General features: G+C 48.5%; 1 protein-coding gene across 1 annotated transcript; it reads left to right on the top strand.

The window, feature by feature from the left end:
- Positions 1-2,874: 2,874 nt before the first annotated feature.
- Positions 2,875-4,047, top strand: LOC120850859. The gene is made up of 3 exons (XM_040223529.1): positions 2,875-3,467; positions 3,552-3,684; positions 3,814-4,047. Exons 1-3 carry the CDS (start codon positions 2,875-2,877, stop codon positions 4,045-4,047), a joined length of 960 nt encoding a protein of 319 aa, XP_040079463.1.
- The last annotated feature ends 17,971 nt before the right edge of the window (positions 4,048-22,018 follow it).

Raw genomic sequence — 22,018 nt, 5'->3', positions numbered from 1 at the left:
GTTGCCTATTCGGCTGTGGCGCAAGACGCTCATTGGAGCTGCGTGACTGAGAGGGCACGCACGCGGGTCCCACGCAGGCGTCCGGGGTTCGACGCCCCGCGTTTGAGATATAGCGGTTATCAATTTATTGTACCCCATTTTTTTAGAAGTTTTGTGTTTACTCTTACCTCGAAAGTTTGACCCTCCAGCATTCAAGGCCGAATATTCCAGATAACCTATAGTCAGTGACAGGTTAAGAGTTCAGGGGAACCTCTTCCCAGCCCTTTCCACTTTGGCAGCGTGAACGCTGGAAAGAAGGTCAATAGTAAGAGATGGGCTGGTTGGTACATTGTTCCTTTTGACAAAAGCGCCACAAGACAAGAACACAAAGTAAGAGACACGGCACAAGCGCTTACTGTTTCTCTTACTTTATGGGCTTGTCTTGTGGCGCTTTTGTCAAAAGAAAGGGAGGTCGCCTCCTCGCTTTGCTCAAGTGGAAAAAGGTGGAAGGAGCTTCTTTTGAATTCTTAACCTGTCACCGACTGTAGTGTAGAAGATGAGGAGTCCTGGTAGCCTCGCCGAGTCAGCCTTGCTGAAGCCCTCAAGCCAGCTGTCCCGCCGATACGACGACGCTTGTTTCTGTCATCTTGACGCGCGTTATTTTATTTATTTATTTTTGTGCCTTGCCGCAAGTTTGTTACATTAAAGGTTTATTTTCTTTCGTTATTTATCGTCTCTCCGCCTGGCATTTGTGGCAATGTTTACTAGCCTCGAGCGGGACGCTAGGAGTGCTACGATAGCTCGATGGTGACGTAAGGGCCAGGATCATGTGACGGGGACGGGTATTTTCTCTGTTTTGATTTGCTTTCGTTGTGTACTTTAACGCGTAGAAGCAGAAACACTTTGCTAGGTATATTTTACTGCCATAGCCGTAGTGGGATACTTCGCAGTTTTCGCGCCGTCAACCGCGCTTCATATCGATGCGGGCCATTTTCGCCACTGTGACAAAAGATTCCACATTGACGTCGCGCCGCTTGACACGAATTTGACGTCACGACGAGCACCAGGTCACCTAAACGATAATAATCCCTGGAGAAGGGGAACAGGGGCGACAAAGGACAAACAAATCGCCAAACACAGTTTCGTGACTGATGCGCGCTGAAAAAGTCCGTAGGGTACTGGTATTGAACCGGGGACCTTTCCCTTTCTAGTGTAGCGCTCTACTTGCTGAGCTAACCAAGAGTTAAACGCTTGTAGAGCAAACGGGTTTTATTAGCTGCCACCAGTCTAACACCAACAGAAGTTAACGGCCAGCAGTTTAAATTTATTATGTTAATGCAAAGTTGTAGGCAACCTGGGCAGAATAAACGATCGTCTATTCTGTCCAGCTCGCCTGCAACTTTGCATTATCTGCGTTGACACGTCAGCTGACACCATGGCGTAACATTGTCATGTCAAGTTACGTTGCATAGTGAAGGCACGCAACTTAATGATGTCAGGTGACACCGTGAGTCACGTGATGTTATGATGTTACGTGATGTCATCACGTCGCGTGACACTGTGATTTCACGTGACATTCAGGCGTCACGTGACAATACGTCGTCACGTAACACCATGACGTCACGTAGAAACATAAACATGAGACTGATAATACTGGAAACAATAAAAACACAGCGTTTTCACTAATTATGCAAGAAAGGTTCTCGAGCGATACAACGAATAAAGCTAGGTGGGTGTTAAGCCGGCGAAACCACGGGCTTGAAATTAGGTGGAGCTACACGCTTGAAATGTGAGAGCTTGATTTTGGAAGTGTTCTTCAGTGACTACATTGCGGTGTTAGTTTGTGTCCAATAACATTGCATAAGACATTTAGGCAGTCACACCAACGACAGGGAACGGTTCATGCATACACAGTGAGTTTCGTCGTTCACTGGATTTGAAATTTGGCCGCGCGATTTTCCAAGTGTTCTTCAATTACCACAAGGCAGTCCTAGTCTCTGTCCAATAAAATTATTTGACGGGTTCACGAAATACTTTCTACCTTATACACCCTTATTGGTTCCAAAACGCCATGGAATTTTCGTGTCGGGTGTATTACACGATTTACTACAAAACGCCTATGTGGACTCTATGGTGCGAGCTCGCACCTTTACCGTTCGTTCAGTCCATCTGCTCCAAAATGGCATTTTAGCAGTTCCGACGTCACACCCAGCAGTCGCTGTGTTTCACCTTGCGGGTAGCGCAGCGCATGTGTTTACCTTTTTTTTTTCTTTTTGCTATGACGCAAAACGTGAGTACGACGAAATTTAAGAACAAATCCGAATTTGCCAAGGGAAACGGACGAATGTATTGTGAAGATTGCGATAGAAGTATACGATAAGCTTCATGACCGCCAACACCACTTGGATACTTCGCCCTGGAGACCAGCGAGCATACTTCTTCGAGCTCTTCACGCGCCTCCCCACTCCGAGCAGCAAAAGAAAAGAAATACGTACTCGAAAAAACAATTCTATACCCGTTTTCACCTTAAGAAAAAAGTGGGTGTGTCCCTCTCGTCGCATGCTTATTGGTCGCATGCCGTCGCACATGTTATTCCGTTCTGCGAAGTAGTTCCGATAAAAGTTTGCTCTCTGGGATGCTAGCGTTATTTAAGCTTAAATAAATTTTTTATTCTCAGTAGGATAAATAATACATCTCCTTAGTATACGCGTCTATTCACGTAATTCAACGCCTCACAAGATCTGAGGATCGATGTTCGTAGCCAGCCGGCCTGCCGCTGTTGCTCGCCTTTTAAAATGGCGACTCCAACAGCTCTGGCTGATCGGTCTGTGATGTCAGCACTCCTTCCTGAAGACGTTTCCCCTCGGGTGTACTACAAACGTCACGCAAGTGGAAATGTCCTGTCGAGCCAGACAAGGCAGTGTGTTTTCAACGTTTATTCTTGGATGCGGCGGCAGTACCAAGAAAAAAAATGTGGTGGAAGTCATCAACCTGACTGCCGCCGCAACGGGGATCAGTGTTAGCTCGGTCTACGAGATCAAGCGTGGCTTCAAACGTGCCAACGGAGTTGTGAAATCTCCTTCAAAGAAGCGCCCGAAATTCGCCGAAAAAAGGAAGAGGATTTTAAATCACGAGGCGTGCACTTTGACGGCCGTGAGAAGCTGCCTGCACAATTTCTTCCGTCGGGGGGAGATCCCAACGTTGAAGAAAATCGCCGCTCGTCTCCAAGAAGACGAAGTGCTGCCGTCCTGTTCCGGGTCTACCCTGTATCGCCTGCTGAATGACATGGGTTTCGAGAAACACAAACGAAATCGCAACTCCTTCCTGATTGAGAGAGAGGACATCATCGAGTGGAGGCGGCGGTATTTGACGGCAATCAGAAAGCACAGAGCCCAGAACCGCAAGATCTACTTCCAGGACGAGACTTGGCTGAACGCCGGCCTCACAGTTGACAAGGTGTGGACTGACAGCACCATAAAGTCAGCAAGGCAAGCCTTCATGTCTGGACTGACGACCGGGCTATAGGTTCCTTCTGGAAAAGGTGAAAGAGTGATTGTCACCCACGCAGGTAGTGACACTGGCTTCGTGTCCGGCTGCTTGGACGTGTTCCGTGGGAAGAAGAAGGGGGACTACCACGATGAAATGGACTCGAACAGGTTTGAAGCATGGTTTCTTCATCTGCTGGACCACATCGATCCTAACAGCGTAATTGTTATAGACAACGCGCCATACCACAGCAGAAAGGCTGAAGCTGTTCCCACAACTGCAACAAAGAAGGGCGAGATCCAGCAGTGGCTCTCTTCCAAGAACCTAGACTGGACTGCCACAATGTAGAAAAAAGACCTTCTGAGCATCGTGGCAACGGTGAAGGACCGCTACACAAAGTACAAAGTTGACGTCATGGCTACGAACGCCGGACACACAGTGTTGATGCTCCCACCGTACCATTGCGAACTAAATCCCATAGAGTTGATATGGGCACGAGTCAAGCAGGAGGTCGCCTCCAAGAACATCACATTCAAGCCCAATGACGCCGAGCGACTCTTGAGGAAGCAGTGGACAACGTAAGAGCTGTCCATTGGCATGACTGTGTAGAGCATGTGAAAAAAATGGAGGCGAAGTTTCGAGAATATGATGTCCCAGAGTCGAACCTCGAGCCAGTCATCATACCCCTCGATGCATGCGATAAGGAGGAGGAGAGTGGAGACGATGACGAAACTGACGACGAGAATGAGGGTGAAGAGATCTCCGGTGTTCAGCCTTTAGAATGGAATTGACCAGGAACTAATGTCCCCCTAGGACATGTTCTCTTCTGAAAGTGGCTAGAACTTTGGACTCTGTTTGTCATACCCCAGAACACAGAGCGGTCCTTTCTGAGGACCATTCACATACTGCAAAATCGGATTCCCGACTTCATACACGCCTAACCTCCAGTGTCATGTTGTTGTCGTGATTCTACCTTTCATTACGTAATAGCCTTGTTCATGGCTTCTCGAGGTCTTTGAAATCAGCTGTATGTATCCCACTGTGTACAAAGATTCACACTACAAAAAAAATTGCAGTTGTACTGCACTCGCTAATTTGCCCATTACAGCAGAGGTGTCAGGCGCCATTTGGCCCTTTTGCATTATAAACATATATGCATACAATTACACTTTAAGGGTCGTTTTCATTCAAGAAAGAAGACGTAGTGTTGGCGGCATGCCGAAAGTCGACCATTGTTCTGAAATGTGACCCTGAGCTTAACATTTCACTTGCTCACCTCATGCATATTCAGTGTTGCTTACACCTCATTTCGAGGTCTAAACATCATGCTCAGCCCAGTCTTTCATTGAGATAGCTCCTTTATTGCAGTGATCAGTTCCCCAGGCGGTTTGTGGGAAAGTAAACTCACAAAATGCCGTCCACATGCCTTGGGGTCGCTCTGGCAATAAACGTATCTCTCATCCACCATGCTGTTTCAGATTATAATCGGGATTCTTATCGCCATCCTCACACAGGGCCACTCTGGCAACAAGCAGAAGCTTTGATGGGATCCTGGAAGAACGTATCTCACATCAACCACGCTGTTTCTGCTTATAATCAGGATTTGTACCACCATCCCCACACCACGGAACTTTAGAAAACGGAATTAAAGAATAAAAATTGAAATTCACCGCGACACACAAGGAAACCGATTGCCCACTCAATACATACACATGAACGTCAACGCAATAACGTAAACAAAGGTATGTTAGGACAGAATAAACTATGCAAACATAGGTTCGTGGCTGGTAGCAGGTCTGATCAATCCGAGTTCATCAAGTTTGCGGCGATGTCGATGATGTCAGCTGATCTTTTTGCTTTAGTGCTCCATGGTTGCAGTTAAAAACTGTAAATGCGCTAAAACTGGCACATACTGATTTTTTTCTCACAGTGTTTTTAGAGAGCCGACGGTATAAACAATGTTAGATATACAAAGATATGTTTATTGCAGACAGTTTAAAGAAGCGATGCAAAATTGTGCAGAGCATAAGCATGTTTATCAGAAACAAACACTATTTAACGAAGTATGTTCTAGCTTTATGCCACTATAGGATGCCGCAGTGCTAAATTCGTTTTGGTTTCGGTTTCTAATTGTGGATCCCACCACCTCCCGACGGAGAGTGGTTAAGTCTACGCGATATCGCGGCATTTCATTGGTGGAAACCCAGAACACTCCGCCACCAGCCGGACTTGTTTTACTTCGGTTCTTAAGGTGAAAACGAGTATAGGTAAAAACTGCTAGATCCACTGATATTGAAAGCAACGACAACCATCGCACCGACTTGAGTGGTCGTAGAGTTGCCAACAGGCAAGGCCTATAGTAAGGAGCTCGACACTCGCGCTTCCTGCCTACAACCGGCTGCCTTGTTAAATGAAAAATGTTCGTGCGACTTTTTTATGTTCAGTGAACCCTTTCAGATATAAATTGTTCGAACCTTGATCTTGAGGTTAGAAGCTGTATTAAATCACCTTCGTCCTGTTGTCAATTTCCAAGTGTGTGGTGGTGGCGGACGCTCTCGTCACAGGGCTCGCGGTTACGCCTACGGTGACGCCGACGCCGCTCAAGCCGGAGACGGGCGCCTAAGAGATGAGCTATAAAAAGAAAGAAGCACTCGAAACCGACAACGACGGAGGTAAACGCTGGATTCACAGATATCCGGAAAAAGCTACATGACTACGAACCCACCGACCAAGCGACCGCCAAGGGCTATCTCGGCACTAGGCTTAGCAGAGCACGCCGACGCAGCGTTGCTCCGACGGCCCGACCCTGGCCAAGACCGTCTACCCACGACCGGCTGACTCGCCGAAAAGAATATGTCCACGCGACCTTTGGGGACCGTTCCTGTATACGAATAGTTTAATCGCTGACCTCATTTTTTTTTTTAAGAGGTCAGTCTCGTCTCCTTGTCATCGCCTTGTTTTCAGAGGCAGTGGTGGCGAACGCTCTCGTCAAAAAGGGACAGCTCTCATCGATTCCTTGTTTTGTGTGATATAGAGCTCAAATAAAAGCCGTATGGATTACCTTCGACACATACGGTACGTACTCTTTGTTATTAGTATGGCCTTTTTATTCCGACACGACGGTATACCTCAGCACTGTCGAGCTAGGGCAGTTCGTGGGAGCTAAGCGCTGGCGGTACAACTATCATCTGCCGAGTGTCATGTCAACATCAAGTCGCAATTGAAAAAGGTCGGTCCAAGGCGCTTACCAAGAAGCGGTCCAACAGCGCGGTTCCAGTGCTTCGATAAAACACTCGCGTGTCCGCTCCCAGTGTGAAAAGGTATAAACCTTTTCCAGAAGGGCGCAGCATTCTTGAATGTCGTCACTTCTTGTATGCGGTAAAACCTCGTTTTGATCTCATTACGCCGCTAGAAGGTGCATACGAAAAATGCGTGATTGTTACACCTTCTTTTTTTGCATCACTTATATCGTCTCGCATATTCCAGGTTGACATGATTACTTATATTGTCGTCCCACATTCCAGATGCAGAACCACGTGACTGAGAACGGCAGAAAACAGAAAATGTCTATACGTGGTTCTTGCTGACACTCGTAGTTCAAGCGTACCTTCTTGTATACGTCAGCTCGCTCCTTTATCCCCGAGGCTGCGAAAAACATCGCGGCGATTTGTTTCCATGTGCGCCGTTTGTGTATTGACTTCGTAGCGATCGAGTTCGTGTCAGGCGACGAAGGCGGTTAGCCCGACCTCTGCATTCAGGCCCGTTGGCCTTTCACTGTACAGGCACGACCTCCAGACAAGCGTTGGCGGAAAGGCCGTTTGCGTTTGTTTTTATTCAGAATCCACGTTCTCCGAATTATGCCGAGTTCTACGATTCGTTGTTCGTATTGCAGAAGCCGCTGTCGAACGATCCGCTCTCGCTTATGAGAACTCCTTGAAACTGCACTTTCCTTTTCTCACTTAAGAACGCGTTCGTGAATACCGATTTCTCCACTTCTAACGATGTGCTTAACTTACGAACTGCTAAGCTAAGTTGTCGGAGCCTAAAAAGCTCATCGTGAGTCTGGCTTCTGATCTTTTTTGTACAACTGAAGGAGAGTAGCTGCCAAACTTGTTTGGCCGAAATCCCAAAATCGTTACATGACCCCTTTAATAACGACATAATTCTGACCACTCATAAACCAAAATTGCTGCTCTTTAAAGGTGCCTCCCCGCCACTAGGGGAGGAGTGGTGAGGGGCTTTCCGTGACCCCTTGCAATATGGCGCGGCAGTTCTCGAGTCATTGGACCTCATGACCCACATTGAATCTCTTTACTCGCGTACGTCGAGTCAAGAGATCCAACGCTTCAAGAGATCCATTATTGAACCTCCTGAATCGTTAAACCTTTTGGCTCGTTAAACCTTTTGGCTCGTTGGACGTTTGACTCTACATATATCTCCTGACTCGTTGGATCGCTTGGCGCGTTGGACCTCTTCGCACACATTGTATCTCTTGGCTCGTGTCTGGCGAGTCAGAAAGTCCAACGCGTCAAGAGATCCATTTTTAGACCTCTTGACTCGGTGGATCTTTTGATTCGTTGGATCTCTTGACCACGAGCGGTGTGCGAATACCGGTTCGAGTTCAATATCTCTGTGCAACCGCTAGCTTTAACACTGTAAAGGTTTCGTTAGGGTTGTGGGAATAGTGGTTCGAATCGAATAGCGCTGCGTCATTCATTGCCTTGACAGTGTAAGGGAAAGCCTAGACCACCGGTTTTTCAACAGTGCAGAAGCTAGGGATGACGCTGCGCTCTTCGATTCGAACCACTATTCGCACATCCCTAGTTTTCGTGGTTGTCATCATCAATCGGGAAAAGAGAGAAGCGACGCCCATGAGAGGATCAAGAAAAGAAATTATATATTTACAAGAATGAAGATAGGAACGTGTCAGAAGCGATACAATCGGAAAAGAATTAGCAATAAGAAAAGCAAAACACTGAAGGCAGTCAAAGTCACGTCAACACACTCATAGCCCGTTCCCGCTACCGTCCTTGCCTTAGGTTCAAGTCTTTCCCCTCGGTGCCTTGCGGAGCGTCGCCGCTTGATGTGATGATGCGGAAGCCGGTGTCTCGTACTCCCCCTGGAGTTGCTCGTAGCAGGCGTCGCCGTCCGTAGCGGCTGGTCCTCCCTCCGAGCTCTGGTCGTCGCCGTGCGTCGCGGCCCGACCCTGGCTTTCACCGCTCCTTCTCCTCTCGCGCCCGTCGTTCTCTTCTCGCGCTCGCCGTTCTCTGCTCGCGCTCGCCGTTCTCTGGAACGCGCTCGTTCCCTTCCGCTTCTTTTCTTCTTCCACCCGTAATAATCGTCACAGGCACGTGACACCCCCCCCCCCCCTCACATCGAGAACTTCACAACATGAAGTTTCTTCACGAAGGCGACCTCCTCGATGGCTTGCTGTAGTGACCGCGGCACATTAACAAATACCACCACACTTGGTCCTTAGCACTCACGCACGTATGTCGTTTCCACATCCCAAAAATTAGTATCGCCCAAATCGCAAAAACAAACCGTGGTTACACTCTCGCGTCCCTAATTGCTTGTACAAATCGCCTGGGCAACACACTCTTGTCCATACCTAATTCAACAACAAAAACAAAACAAAAATCCTAATGGGTCTCATTAACCCTGTGTCCTGCCTTTACGAACAAATATCCCCTGACGGCTTAGCTCTCTAGACAACTTAAGAAGTCTGCTCCAACATTGTCTTTCCCCTTAATGTATTCGATGTGAAAGTCCTGTTCCTGCAATGATAAACTCCATCGCATTATGCGACTGTTGGAGTGCTTCGCTGTATTCAAAAACTCCAAAGCTCGGTGATCCGTTTGTATGCGAAATTTTCTGCCATATAAGAACAACCTAAATCGGTCCACTGCCCAAACAATCGCCAGACACTCTTTCTCTACGGTGGCGTAATTCTTCTCCGATTTTCCCAGTGTTCTGCTTGCATATCCCACTGGATGCAGCAGTCCTTCACTTTCCTGGAGCAATACTGCGCCCAGGCATGCATCAGATGCATCCGTCCTCAAAACAAATTCTTTGTCGGGATCTGGCGCCAACAGGATAGGTGGTCTCGATAAGCAGTCCTTCAGTCTCTCGAACGACTCCTCCTGTGCTGACCCCCATTCAACTTGGTTTCGTTCTCCTTTCTTCGTGAGCTCCAGCAGTGGTGTAGCAAGATCCGCGTAGTTTGGGACGAAATCGCGGTAATAGCCGGTCAGCCCGAGAAACGACTTCACTTGACGTTTTGTCACCGGCCTTGGTGCGTCTTGTATCCTTCCAAGGATCTCCGCGTGGGGTGCGACTCGCCCTCCAACCAACTCATGACCGAGGAAGGTCGTCTTTGTAAATGCGATCTCGCATTTCTTCGGCCGAGCCGTGATGCTAGCTTCTTGCAACCGATCAAAAACTGTCTGCAAAGTTCTCATGTGTGTCGTCCACGTATCCGAGGCGATGAGAATGTCATCGATGTAATGATGAGCCTCCGGAATTCCATGAAGCAACTTTCTCATCAATCTGGTGAAGGTAGCAGAGGCAGTCTTGAGCCCGAAAGGCATGAATCTAAAGTGGTAAAGTCCGCTACTCGACGAGAACGCTGTCTTCTCCTTGGCCAAATCCTTCATTGGGATCTTCCAGTATCCCTTCGCTAGATCCAGCTTAGAGAAAAATTTCTTACGGCCCACCTTGGCGAAGGTGACGTCCGCCCTTGGAATCGGCTCTGCGTCATCCCTAAGCACGTCGTTTAACTTCCTGTAATCAACGCAAAACCAGTTAGAACCGTCTTTCTTTCTAACATTTACAACCGGCGCATTATACGGTGACGTGCACCGTTCAATAACGCCCAGTCGGAGCATTTCCGAAATCTCCTTCTCGACTGTCTCTTGGACGGAAAATGTCAACGCATGTTGCCTTATCCGCACAGGCTCTTCGGTTGCCCAAACCCGCCCTTGGGTTGATCGGCCCGATGAGGTCGATCGACACTCTCTTGAATGGTGTCTCGATGGCCGACATTGTCCCAAGAGGCGCTTTGCCTACTCTGCCTTTTGGCACCGTGCGCTGGCGTACATCGCAGGAGCGCACGTACCTCTTGATGTCACTCTGCATGCCCGGCCAAAAGAACTCTTCAGCTCTTCAGCCGTTAGCGCGAGCGTGTACTTCATGCCTTGGTGGCCTGACATGATACCATCGTGTGCCATTGCCATGACAGTTGGTCGAAATCTTGCTGGGAGAGCCAGCTGCTCTATACTCTTCCCGGTGGAAAACATACAGCTCCGAAAAAGCAGGTTGTTCTTTATCACCATTTCATACTTCGTACGACACTTGTGTTTCTTTACCACCTTTCCGACCTTGTCGAAACATTTCGTTAAGGACGCATCGTTCCTTTGTTCTGTCGAAAGCTTCTCGACTGTCGTTTCGAGAATCGGTAACTGTGGCACATTTAGTGGAGGTTACGCTTTGTTCCCGCTCTTATTCTTCCCCGACTCTCCCACTCCCGCGGTACTTGAAAGCGGAGTTATCAGTCCCAAGTCCGTGTTTTCCGAGTCGTACGGAGAGGCCTCTTTGTGGTCCTTCTTCTCTGGTACCTCGGCTCTCTTGTCCAGCTGGTGGCCAACTCCCTGGACAGTGAGTAGCGAAGTGAGGAGGTGTCTTCATCTCCTCACTTCGTTTTTGATCGGAATTCCAATATGGGTTCGGATCGTTGGGATCTCTCACTTGTGGAACGTTGCCAAGCACTAAGTCGTATAGGGGATCGTCAATGCACTTCGCCACGACTTTTCCTGCCAGAAAGGGTGTGTTGATCACAATTTTTGCCTCAGGTAAGTATTTCACTGTTCGCTCCAGTAAATATACGGGACTGCAGTTTCCAGTGTAGCACCCAACGGGCACTAAGTTCTTGCTTACGACTACTGTATTGCAGCCGGTGTCCCGAAGCACCGTAACTTTTCTCTCGCCAATGCGGCCTTCGACCACAGGCATATTCTCCACCAGAAACTTGGGTGGCCTCCCTACAGCTGCGTTAACCACTGGTATTTTGTCGCCGTTCTTTAACGTAAGGTAGGTCTCATCTGGCTCGCCTGCCGTTTCGTCGGAGGCTGTCCACAGGCAAGAAGCTTGTGCTTTATCGCCAGCCCTCATAGTGCATTTGTCGGCCTTGTGTCCCATCCGGCCGCAGTGCCAACATGTCGATGGTTTGTATTGTTGATTGCGACACTTGCAATTCTCGGCTTTGTGTCCTACCTTATTGCATAAAAAGCATCGGAGTATCCTCCGTGTGTCCTCTCTGAAAGCTTTAGGGACTGTACTTGCACTGGTTTTCGGGTCTTGTCCCTCTACCTTCGCTTTTAAAGCGCTCGGCTGAGTCTGTGCTTCCAGAAAGACGTCGGCTTTTTCAGCCAAATCATCTAGGGTCAAGCAGTCTCTTTCTTTGAGAAAGACCATCAACTTACTAGCGCAAGTTGTCATGAACTGCTCCATTAGCATTCTGTCCCGGAGCGCCTCAAAAGTCTTCTCGACACCTGCCACTTCGATCCACCTATCGAAATACCCCGTCAGCCTGGCTGCAAACTGTTTTCTTGTTTCCCCATCTCCCGGCTTCGTCTCACGAAATCTTTCGCGATAACCTTCTTTTGTATACCGGAATCTTTGAAGCAGCACCAGTTTCATCTTTGTATAATCCATCCCATCCGCAGGGGTCATGCGACCGACCACCGTCAGGGCTTCTCCTGTGAGACAAAGACTTAAAGTGGTTGCCCACTTGTCTTGTGGCCATCCGAGGATTGTGGCCGTACGCTCAAATTTCTGCAAATACGCGTCGAGGTCGTCGCGTGTCTCATTATACTGCGGTATCAGTTTGTGTGGACTGGCGCTATGACTTGGTCCAGTCGAACCGCGTTCTCCTCCGTCCCCTCGCGCTTCGCGATTTCCTCTTTCCTGGGCAGCGATTCTGAGTTGTAGAACTTCCCGCTCCTTATCCAGTCGGACACATTCCGCTTGACATGCGCGTTCTTGCGCCGCGTGCTCTTCTCTTGCCGCCTCCCGTGCCTGCAGCCTTTCCTCTCTTTGAATATTTTTCTCCCTCTCAACCCAGACCTTCAGCTCCTCTCCAGTGTATCCTAGTTCCCTCCCAGCCGCCATCAATTTATCAATCTCTACAACCCCGGACCCAGTCATGGTCGTGAACTCTCTCCTCCGGACCAACGAGATCAGGCTAGTGGATTAATGGAATCCTGGCAGGCTCGCCAAATTGTCATCGTCAATCGGGAAAAGAGAGAAACGACACCCATGAGAGGATCAAACACAGAAATTATATATTTACAAGAATGAAGATAGGAACGTGTCAGAAGCGATACAATAGGAAAAGAATTAGCAATAAGAAAAGCAAAACACTGAAGGCAGTCAAAGTCACGTCAACACATTCATAGCCCGTTCCCGCTACCGTCCTTGCCTTAGGTTCAAGTCTTTCCCCTCGGTGCCTTGCGGAGCGTCGCCGCTTGATGTGATGATGCGGAAGCCGGTGTCTCGTACTCCCCCTGGAGTTGCTCGTAGCAGGCGTCGCCGTCCGTAGCGGCTGGTCCTCCCTCCGAGCTCTGGTCGTCGCCGTACGTCGCGGCCCGACCCTGGCTTTCACCGCTCCTTCTCCTCTCGCGCCCGTCGTTCTCTTCTCGCGCTCGCCGTTCTCTGCTCGCGCTCGCCGTTCTCTGGAACGCGCTCGTTCCCTTCCGCTTCTTTTCTTCTTCCACCCGTAATAATCGTCACAGGCACGTGACACCCCCCCCCCCTCACATCGAGAACTTCACAACATGAAGTTTCTTCACGAAGGCGACCTCCTCGATGGCTTGCTGTAGTGACCGCGGCACATTAACAAATACCACCACACTTGGTCCTTAGCACTCACGCACGTATGTCGTTTCCACATCCCAAAAATTAGTATCGCCCAAATCGCAAAAACAAACCGTGGTTACACTCTCGCGTCCCTAATTGCTTGTACAAATCGCCTGGGCAACACACTCTTGTCCATGCCTAATTCAACAACAAAAACAAAACAAAAATCCTAATGGGTCTCATTAACCCTGTGTCCTGCCTTTACGAACAAATATCCCCTGACGGCTTAGCTCTCTAGACAACTTAAGAAGTCTGCTCCAACATTGTCTTTCCCCTTAATGTATTCGATGTGAAAGTCCTGTTCCTGCAATGATAAACTCCATCGCATTATGCGACTGTTGGAGTGCTTCGCTGTATTCAAAAACTCCAAAGCTCGGTGATCCGTTTGTATGCGAAATTTTCTGCCATATAAGAACAACCTAAATCGGTCCACTGCCCAAACAATCGCCAGACACTCTTTCTCTACGGTGGCGTAATTCTTCTTCGATTTTCCCAGTGTTCTGCTTGCATATCCCACTGGATGCAGCAGTCCTTCACTTTCCTGGAGCAATACTGCGCCCAGGCATGCATCAGATGCATCCGTCCTCAAAACAAATTCTTTGTCGGGATCTGGCGCCAACAGGATAGGTGGTCTCGATAAGCAGTCCTTCAGTCTCTCGAACGACTCCTCCTGTGCTGACCCCCATTCAACTTGGTTTCGTTCTCCTTTCTTCGTGAGCTCCAGCAGTGGTGTAGCAAGATCCGCGTAGTTTGGGACGAAATCGCGGTAATAGCCGGTCAGCCCGAGAAACGACTTCACTTGACGTTTTGTCACCGGCCTTGGTGCGTCTTGTATCCTTCCAAGGATCTCCGCGTGGGGTGCGACTCGCCCTCCAACCAACTCATGACCGAGGAAGGTCGTCTTTGTAAATGCGATCTCGCATTTCTTCGGCCGAGCCGTGATGTTAGCTTCTTGCAACCGATCAAAAACTGTCTGCAAAGTTCTCATGTGTGTCGTCCACGTATCCGAGGCGATGAGAATGTCATCGATGTAATGATGAGCCTCCAGAATTCCATGAAGCAACTTTCTCATCAATCTGGTGAAGGTAGCAGAGGCAGTCTTGAGCCCGAAAGGCATGAATCTAAAGTGGTAAAGTCCGCTACTCGACGAGAACGCTGTCTTCTCCTTGGCCAAATCCTTCATTGGGATCTTCCAGTATCCCTTCGCTAGATCCAGCTTAGAGAAAAATTTCTTACGGCCCACCTTGGCGAAGGTGACGTCCGCCCTTGGAATCGGCTCTGCGTCATCCCTAAGCACGTCGTTTAACTTCCTGTAATCAACGCAAAACCAGTTAGAACCGTCTTTCTTTCTAACATTTACAACCGGCGCATTATACGGTGACGTGCACCGTTCAATAACGCCCAGTCGGAGCATTTCCGAAATCTCCTTCTCGACTGTCTCTTGGACGGAAAATGTCAACGCATGTTGCCTTATCCGCACAGGCTCTTCGGTTGCCCAAACCCGCCCTTGGGTTGATCGGCCCGATGAGGTCGATCGACACTCTCTTGAATGGTGTCTCGATGGCCGACATTGTCCCAAGAGGCGCTTTGCCTACTCTGCCTTTTGGCACCGTGCGCTGGCGTACATCGCAGGAGCGCACGTACCTCTTGATGTAACTCTGCATGCCCGGCCAAAAGAACTCTTCAGCTCTTCAGCCGTTAGCGCGAGCGTGTACTTCATGCCTTGGTGGCCTGACATGATACCATCGTGTGCCATTGCCTTGACAGTTGGTCGAAATCTTGCTGGGGGAGCCAGCTGCTCTATACTCTTCCCGGTGGAAAACATACAGCTCCGAAAAAGCAGGTTGTTCTTTATCACCATTTCATACTTCGTACGACACTTGTGTTTCTTTACCACCTTTCCGACCTTGTCGAAACATTTCGTTAAGGACGCATCGTTCCTTTGTTCTGTCGAAAGCTTCTCGACTGTCGTTTCGAGAATCGGTAACTGTGGCACATTTAGTGGAGGTTCCGCTTTGTTCCCCCTCTTATTCTTCCCCGACTCTCCCACTCCCGCGGTACTTGAAAGCGGAGTTATCAGTCCCAAGTCCGTGTTTTCCGAGTCGTACGGAGAGGCCTCTTTGTGGTCCTTCTTCTCTGGTACCTCGGCTCTCTTGTCCAGCTGGTGGCCAACTCCCTGGACAGTGAGTAGCGAAGTGAGGAGGTGTCTTCATCTCCTCACTTCGTTTTTGATCGGAATTCCAATATGGGTTCGGATCGTTGGGATCTCTCACTTGTGGAACGTTGCCAAGCACTAAGTCGTATAGGGGATCGTCAATGCACTTCGCCACGACTTTTCCTGCCAGAAAGGGTGTGTTGGTCACAATTTTTGCCTCAGGTAAGTATTTCACTGTTCGCTCCAGTAAATATACGGGACTGCAGTTTCCAGTGTAGCACCCAACGGGCACTAAGTTCTTGCTTACGACTACTGTATTGCAGCCGGTGTCCCGAAGCACCGTAACTTTTCTCTCGCCAATGCGGCCTTCGACCACAGGCATATTCTCCACCAGAAACTTGGGTGGCCTCCCTACAGCTGCGTTAACCACTGGTATTTTGTCGCCGTTCTTTAACGTAAGGTAGGTCTCATCTGGCTCGCCTGCCGTTTCGTCGGAGGCTGTCCACAGGCAAGAAGCTTGTGCTTTATCGCCAGCCCTCATAGTGCATTTGTCGGCCTTGTGTCCCATCCGGCCGCAGTGCCAACATGTCGATGGTTTGTATTGTTGATTGCGACACTTGCAATTCTCGGCTTTGTGTCCTACCTTATTGCATAAAAAGCATCGGAGTATCCTCCGTGTGTCCTCTCTGAAAGCTTTAGGGACTGTACTTGCACTGGTTTTCGGGTCTTGTCCCTCTACCTTCGCTTTTAAAGCGCTCGGCTGAGTCTGTGCTTCCAGAAAGACGTCGGCTTTTTCAGCCAAATCATCTAGGGTCAAGCAGTCTCTTTCTTTGAGAAAGACCATCAACTTACTAGCGCAAGTTGTCATGAACTGCTCCATTAGCATTCTGTCCCGGAGCGCCTCAAAAGTCTTCTCGACACCTGCCACTTCGATCCACCTATCGAAATACCCCGTCAGCCTGGCTGCAAACCGTTTTCTTGTTTCCCCATCTCCCGGCTTCGCCTCACGAACTCTTTCGCGATAACCTTCTTTTGTATACCGGAATCTTTGAAGCAGCACCAGTTTCATCTTTGTATAATCCATCCCATCCGCAGGGGTCATGCGACCGACCACCGTCAGGGCTTCTCCTGTGAGACAAAGACTTAAAGTGGTTGCCCACTTGTCTTGTGGCCATCCGAGGATTGTGGCCGTACGCTCAAATTTCTGCAAATACGCGTCGAGGTCGTCGCGTGTCTCATTATACTGCGGTATCAGTTTGTGTGGACTGGCGCTATGACTTGGTCCAGTCGAACCGCGTTCTCCTCCGTCCCCTCGCGCTTCGCGATTTCCTCTTTCCTGGGCAGCGATTCTGAGTTGTAGAACTTCCCGCTCCTTATCCAGTCGGACACATTCCGCTTGACATGCGCGTTCTTGCGCCGCGTGCTCTTCTCTTGCCGCCTCCCGTGCCTGCAGCCTTTCCTCTCTTTGAATATTTTTCTCCCTCTCAACCCAGACCTTCAGCTCCTCTCCAGTGTATCCTAGTTCCCTCCCAGCCGCCATCAATTTATCAATCTCTACAACCCCGGAACCAGTCATGGTCGTGAACTCTCTCCTCCGGACCAACGAGATCAGGCTAGTGGATTAATGGAATCCTGGCAGGCTCGCCAAATTGTCATCGTCAATCGGGAAAAGAGAGAAACGACACCCATGAGAGGATCAAACACAGAAATTATATATTTACAAGAATGAAGATAGGAACGTGTCAGAAGCGATACAATAGGAAAAGAATTAGCAGTAAGAAAAGCAAAACACTGAAGGCAGTCAAAGTCACGTCAACACATTCATAGCCCGTTCCCGCTACCGTCCTTGCCTTAGGTTCAAGTCTTTCCGCTCGGTGCCTTGCGGAGCGTCGCCGCTTGATGTGATGATGCGGAAGCCGGTGTCTCGTACTCCCCCTGGAGTTGCTCGTAGCAGGCGTCGCCGTCCGTAGCGGCTGGTCCTCCCTCCGAGCTCTGGTCGTCGCCGTACGTCGCGGCCCGACCCTGGCTTTCACCGCTCTTTCTCCTTTCGCGCCCGCCGTTCTCTTCTCGCGCTCGCTGTTCTCTGCTCGCGCTCGCCGTTCTCTGGAACGCGCTCGTTCCCTTCCGCTTCTTTTCTTCTTCCACCCGTAATAATCGTCACAGGCACGTGACAGTGGTTTCCCCCTAATAATTGGGGTTGTGGGGATATTTAGACAGCGTGTAGTTGGTCAGTCATTTCAAAGATGCGGCGAGTCACTCGCTGTAGATGAGAAATTTAGCCAGTACAGTACAGCCGCTAGCCTGGGGTCTTTAGCGTGCACCACGCAGTATTGTTACACGACCGGACGCCAGTACGGTGCTCATCCAGATCGAAACGGGCAGGGGTGGGAATTGAACCCAGGATCCCTGGGTTCCGCAGCGCGAGCTTTCGCTCCACGTGCTCCGAGCTGGTGTGCCCTAGCCCACTCGGCCACCGATCTCCCGATTTTCCCTTCCACTGCGACGGTTATGAATTATTCAGTGCTCTTTGATTCGATCCGGTATTGGCGCGCCCCTAGTTTTTTTTTAGAAAAACTAATCAAAGAATATTGCTCATTACTGGTCCTAGAGGTTGAAAAAATACGTTACTCATTACTATTTGCACAACGCAGCAGATATGTAAATTCGTTTTTGGAGACGTAACCAATTCAAAGTAACAAGGCTATCTTTAAAGCGTTACATAAAGCATACTTCCTCGTCGAGATACCTGGAGGCCTCGTGTTCTATCTTATTAAAACTTATTCACAAGATCATCGTCTATAAAGAGCTGAAGTATACAAAATCTGCATAAAACTCCGCTGTTTACTTGTTTATACTTTCTAATCATATTCTAACTACTAGTGTAACCATAATAAAAATATTTTATTAGTTTGAATTCTTTTCAAACGCCAAAATATATATTTCCCAAGTTAAGTGCTTGCTTGATTGACATGCAATACCAGTTCATCACCTGGATACATGGTGCTAATACAGCCCCATTAATGTCAGCGACTATAGATACGAGTCAAATTCGGTACTCAAGCATGCCATGCGCGTTAATTGCTCTTTCTTTCTGGCATTTATTCGAATCGGAAATACCTTTCCGCTCCAAAACTGAAATATTGCACAGAGAAGTTTATGAAATGTAGTTCATTGTATAGCTTCGTTTGAAGAAAATTATACAATTATATCGCTAGGTTCTAGATATTTGTGTATTCCATTGCCCTTTTTGTCTGTACCTGAGGCCCCAAATATACAAAATTATGTGGAACTATTCACGCACTAGCGCAATTGTGTTAATCAAAAGGTTTCTTTGATATCAAAAATTATTTCATGTATTATTTAAAGGTATCAATCTTATTATGAGCTTTCGAAATTCAGTGCGCCGACACTCTGAATCGTTTATTTTCGTCCGGACCGCTTGTGTGTTTTTATCTAGAACCGGAGTTGAGATAGCTGTGGACAATGATTGCTTTTTTTTTTTTTTTTTACTACGAGTCATACAAATTGACGCCAACTTTAAAAAAGGAATTGCGTAAAAATTATTTTTAATTACTACGTGAACAAGTAACCGCGCCACACGTTTTCATCGAACGTATTCGTATGTTCACCAGTGCCCAGAAGGTCGTCGCACTCCTCCCTTATACGTGCGTCGAGTGGCGATGTTCCACAATCGCAACCTTCGCCTCACGGCCAAGAAACGTCGATCTCGACTACAGCTGGCGCAGTTGGCCGCGCGACTATCACGGCGTTTTATATCTGGCACGCCTAGTGTCCGTGCAAAACGTCCGCGCTAAACGCTGAACGCGAAACTTGGCGACCGTACTTAGAAACCATCTCGATCGTCGCTTTCTGTGCCCCGCCATCTTGGTCTACTGGGCTGTGTAACACGTCCTGGGCATGCGCTGTAGCCCCCTTCTGCGAAATAAAAGACGCCGCGCGTGGGTCCACAGCGGAGTGAATAGGCATTTTCGACAGAGGATATCAGAGTCCACTTGAGTGCCCCGCCCCCTTTAATGGCAAACAAAGTAGAGACAAAATTAGAACTACCAATGCTGAGCGCAAGTTTGTCTGCTTTTTGCAAAGGGGTTGAGATGATGTCGGAACGCCCAGCTCTTATTGGCTGACTGAAAAAATAGTGGGTAAACATTAAGGTAACTAGCATTAAGGTCTACCCACTATCTTTCCAATCAAAGCCAGTCAGAGCTCGGCGTCGTTCTGACGTCCCAGCAACTCCTGTGCAAGAAGCAGACGACGTGCACTCCGCATTGGTAAGCCTTTTGTATTGTCGGAAAGAACCCCATAAAACGGTCGTCTTGAAGGTAAGAAAAAAATGCCACGAAATATAAGTTTCTTTTGCTTGGCAGCTCCAAAGAAACTTGTTTCGCACTGTCACTGTCTTATATATTGGCCACATGATTATATGAAATTATTACGCCGTTTCGGGTATCAACCTTTGCAAAAATCTCCTCTGCGCGCTACCATCTCTGTCTGCTGGGCTGGGGAACGCCTTTTGAGCATGCGCTGTTCATCTGCTCTGCGGTATATCGGACGCTGCGCATGCGTCCACGGCTCAGTGACTCGGGATTTTTCGCCCGGGTGGTAAGCGATGCAAAGGTGTATAGACCTGAGCCTACACTGTTCCAGGGTGCCGCCATGTTTCTGTATGCTTACGCCATGAGACACTAAAAAGGGGGGGGGGGGGGGGGGTTGCGCTATTTGCAATACTTTGTTTCTTTTAGAAATTTCCGCACATGTCGCAGTGCAAGAACATCAAAAATGCATATTCAAGGAGCTCCAAGCACAGCACCGATGCCGAGAGTGCTGTAAAAAGCAAAAATCTTGTTTTATGCACAGCCCATCTCTTCACAAAAGCCCGCATTTGAGATTATTAATGCGATAGCATAAACTGTCCCATGGAGCGGAGCCAGCGTTGTCCGTAACCGCGAATAACAGCAGAGAAATTCCCTCGCGCCGTAACCTCAAAAACAACGGAAAATAAATTAACTCCTTAAAATGGCTGCGACGTGGCCTGCGCGCCGGATAGTTCCAAGGAACGCCACCACACTACACTACGTATACGAATGCTTTCGCATTCCTACACGTAAGCAGTCTTAAGTATCCCCCTGTAATTTTATTTCTCATTTCTGGGGGCTAGGATTTCAGACACTGTTTTATAAACCACTCTATCTATATTACACTATACATGTTCATTCTTCCGGAAAAGGTAAGGGGGAGGGAGTACAGACAGCAGCACAATGGCGCCAAATCCTGGGCCTCGAGGGAAAGAACAAGAAAAGGAGCGTCAGGAGAGCGTAGAAAGAAAGCAGACGAAAGGTTAGGCGTATTCGTTTTCGCCACGACGATTTGAAGTTGCTCCAGCGTTTGTTAACTGCATTTAGTTTTATACAATAAACGAGTCCGGCGTTTTCCTACAAACAAAGCTAGAAAAGAAGGTGCAGACTACATGTGATGTTCTGTTGCTTCGTTGTGCATATTAGGGCTTCACCAGCGATATGGGCCCATTGGGACCGCCAACAGGGGCCGCCAACGTCCGCGTCTATGCCCCGGCCTTCCCTAGCGGCCCAATGCACGGGGCATGCGTGGGAACATTTGCTCCAGATTTTATACAAAAGGATCTTTTTTATTCGAAACAGAATTTTAAAAAAAATGCGTCTTTACTGCTACGTGAAAGCTTCCTTCAATATATGTTTCCTGAACTAGGCGGATGTTCGAGGAGCGAACAACCGTCCCAGTCTGGTGAGTGATTTACTAAAATTCGTTAATTAACTTTTTAGCTATTGGTTTTATAGGCCATTTAGCAATTATAATTTTAGAAAAAGCCGCCCTGGAAGGCTCGACCAACGTACACAATAAAAAGAAAAAAAATGGTTCGGAGATATCCGTCGACAATTTCTTCCCTTTTTTTCCTTCGATTCGGAAACTAAAAGTTCCTAATGCACCGGAAGCGCTGACCACGTGACGCTTGTAGAAGTGGCCGTTTCATGACGTACAAATCATCACCATATGCATACCGAGAGCACCCCCCTAACAGTCGCACTGCAGATATGAAATCATGACGATTTGTACGGCACGAAAAGTCACTTCTACAAGCGTCACGTGCTCAGCGGTTCCGGCGAACTTGGAACTTTTAGTTTCGGAGTTGGAGGATAGAAATGGGAGAAATTGTCGACTAATATCTCCAAACCAGTTTATTTTTTATGTATGTGTGTGTGTGTGCGTGCGTGTGCATGTGCGCGCGCGCGCGCGCATGTGTGTATGTATGTGTGTGTGTGCGTGCGTGGGTGTGTGTGTGTGTTCGTAAGTCGGCTTAGTTTCTTAGGGCGGCTGTATTTAAAATTACAATTTGCAACATGGCTTATACAACTAAATAAAAAGTTAATTCACTAATTCCTGTTAATTACTCACCAGACGTGCCGGTTGTTCGCCCCTCAAATGTTCGCC

The sequence above is a fragment of the Ixodes scapularis genome, unplaced genomic scaffold (genome assembly GCF_016920785.2).
Source record: "Ixodes scapularis isolate PalLabHiFi unplaced genomic scaffold, ASM1692078v2 PGA_scaffold0__279_contigs__length_252992795, whole genome shotgun sequence".
Lineage (NCBI taxonomy): Eukaryota > Metazoa > Arthropoda > Arachnida > Ixodida > Ixodidae > Ixodes > Ixodes scapularis.
The sequence above is the reverse complement of the archived record's forward strand: the minus strand, read 5'-3'. Positions and strand labels throughout refer to the sequence as shown.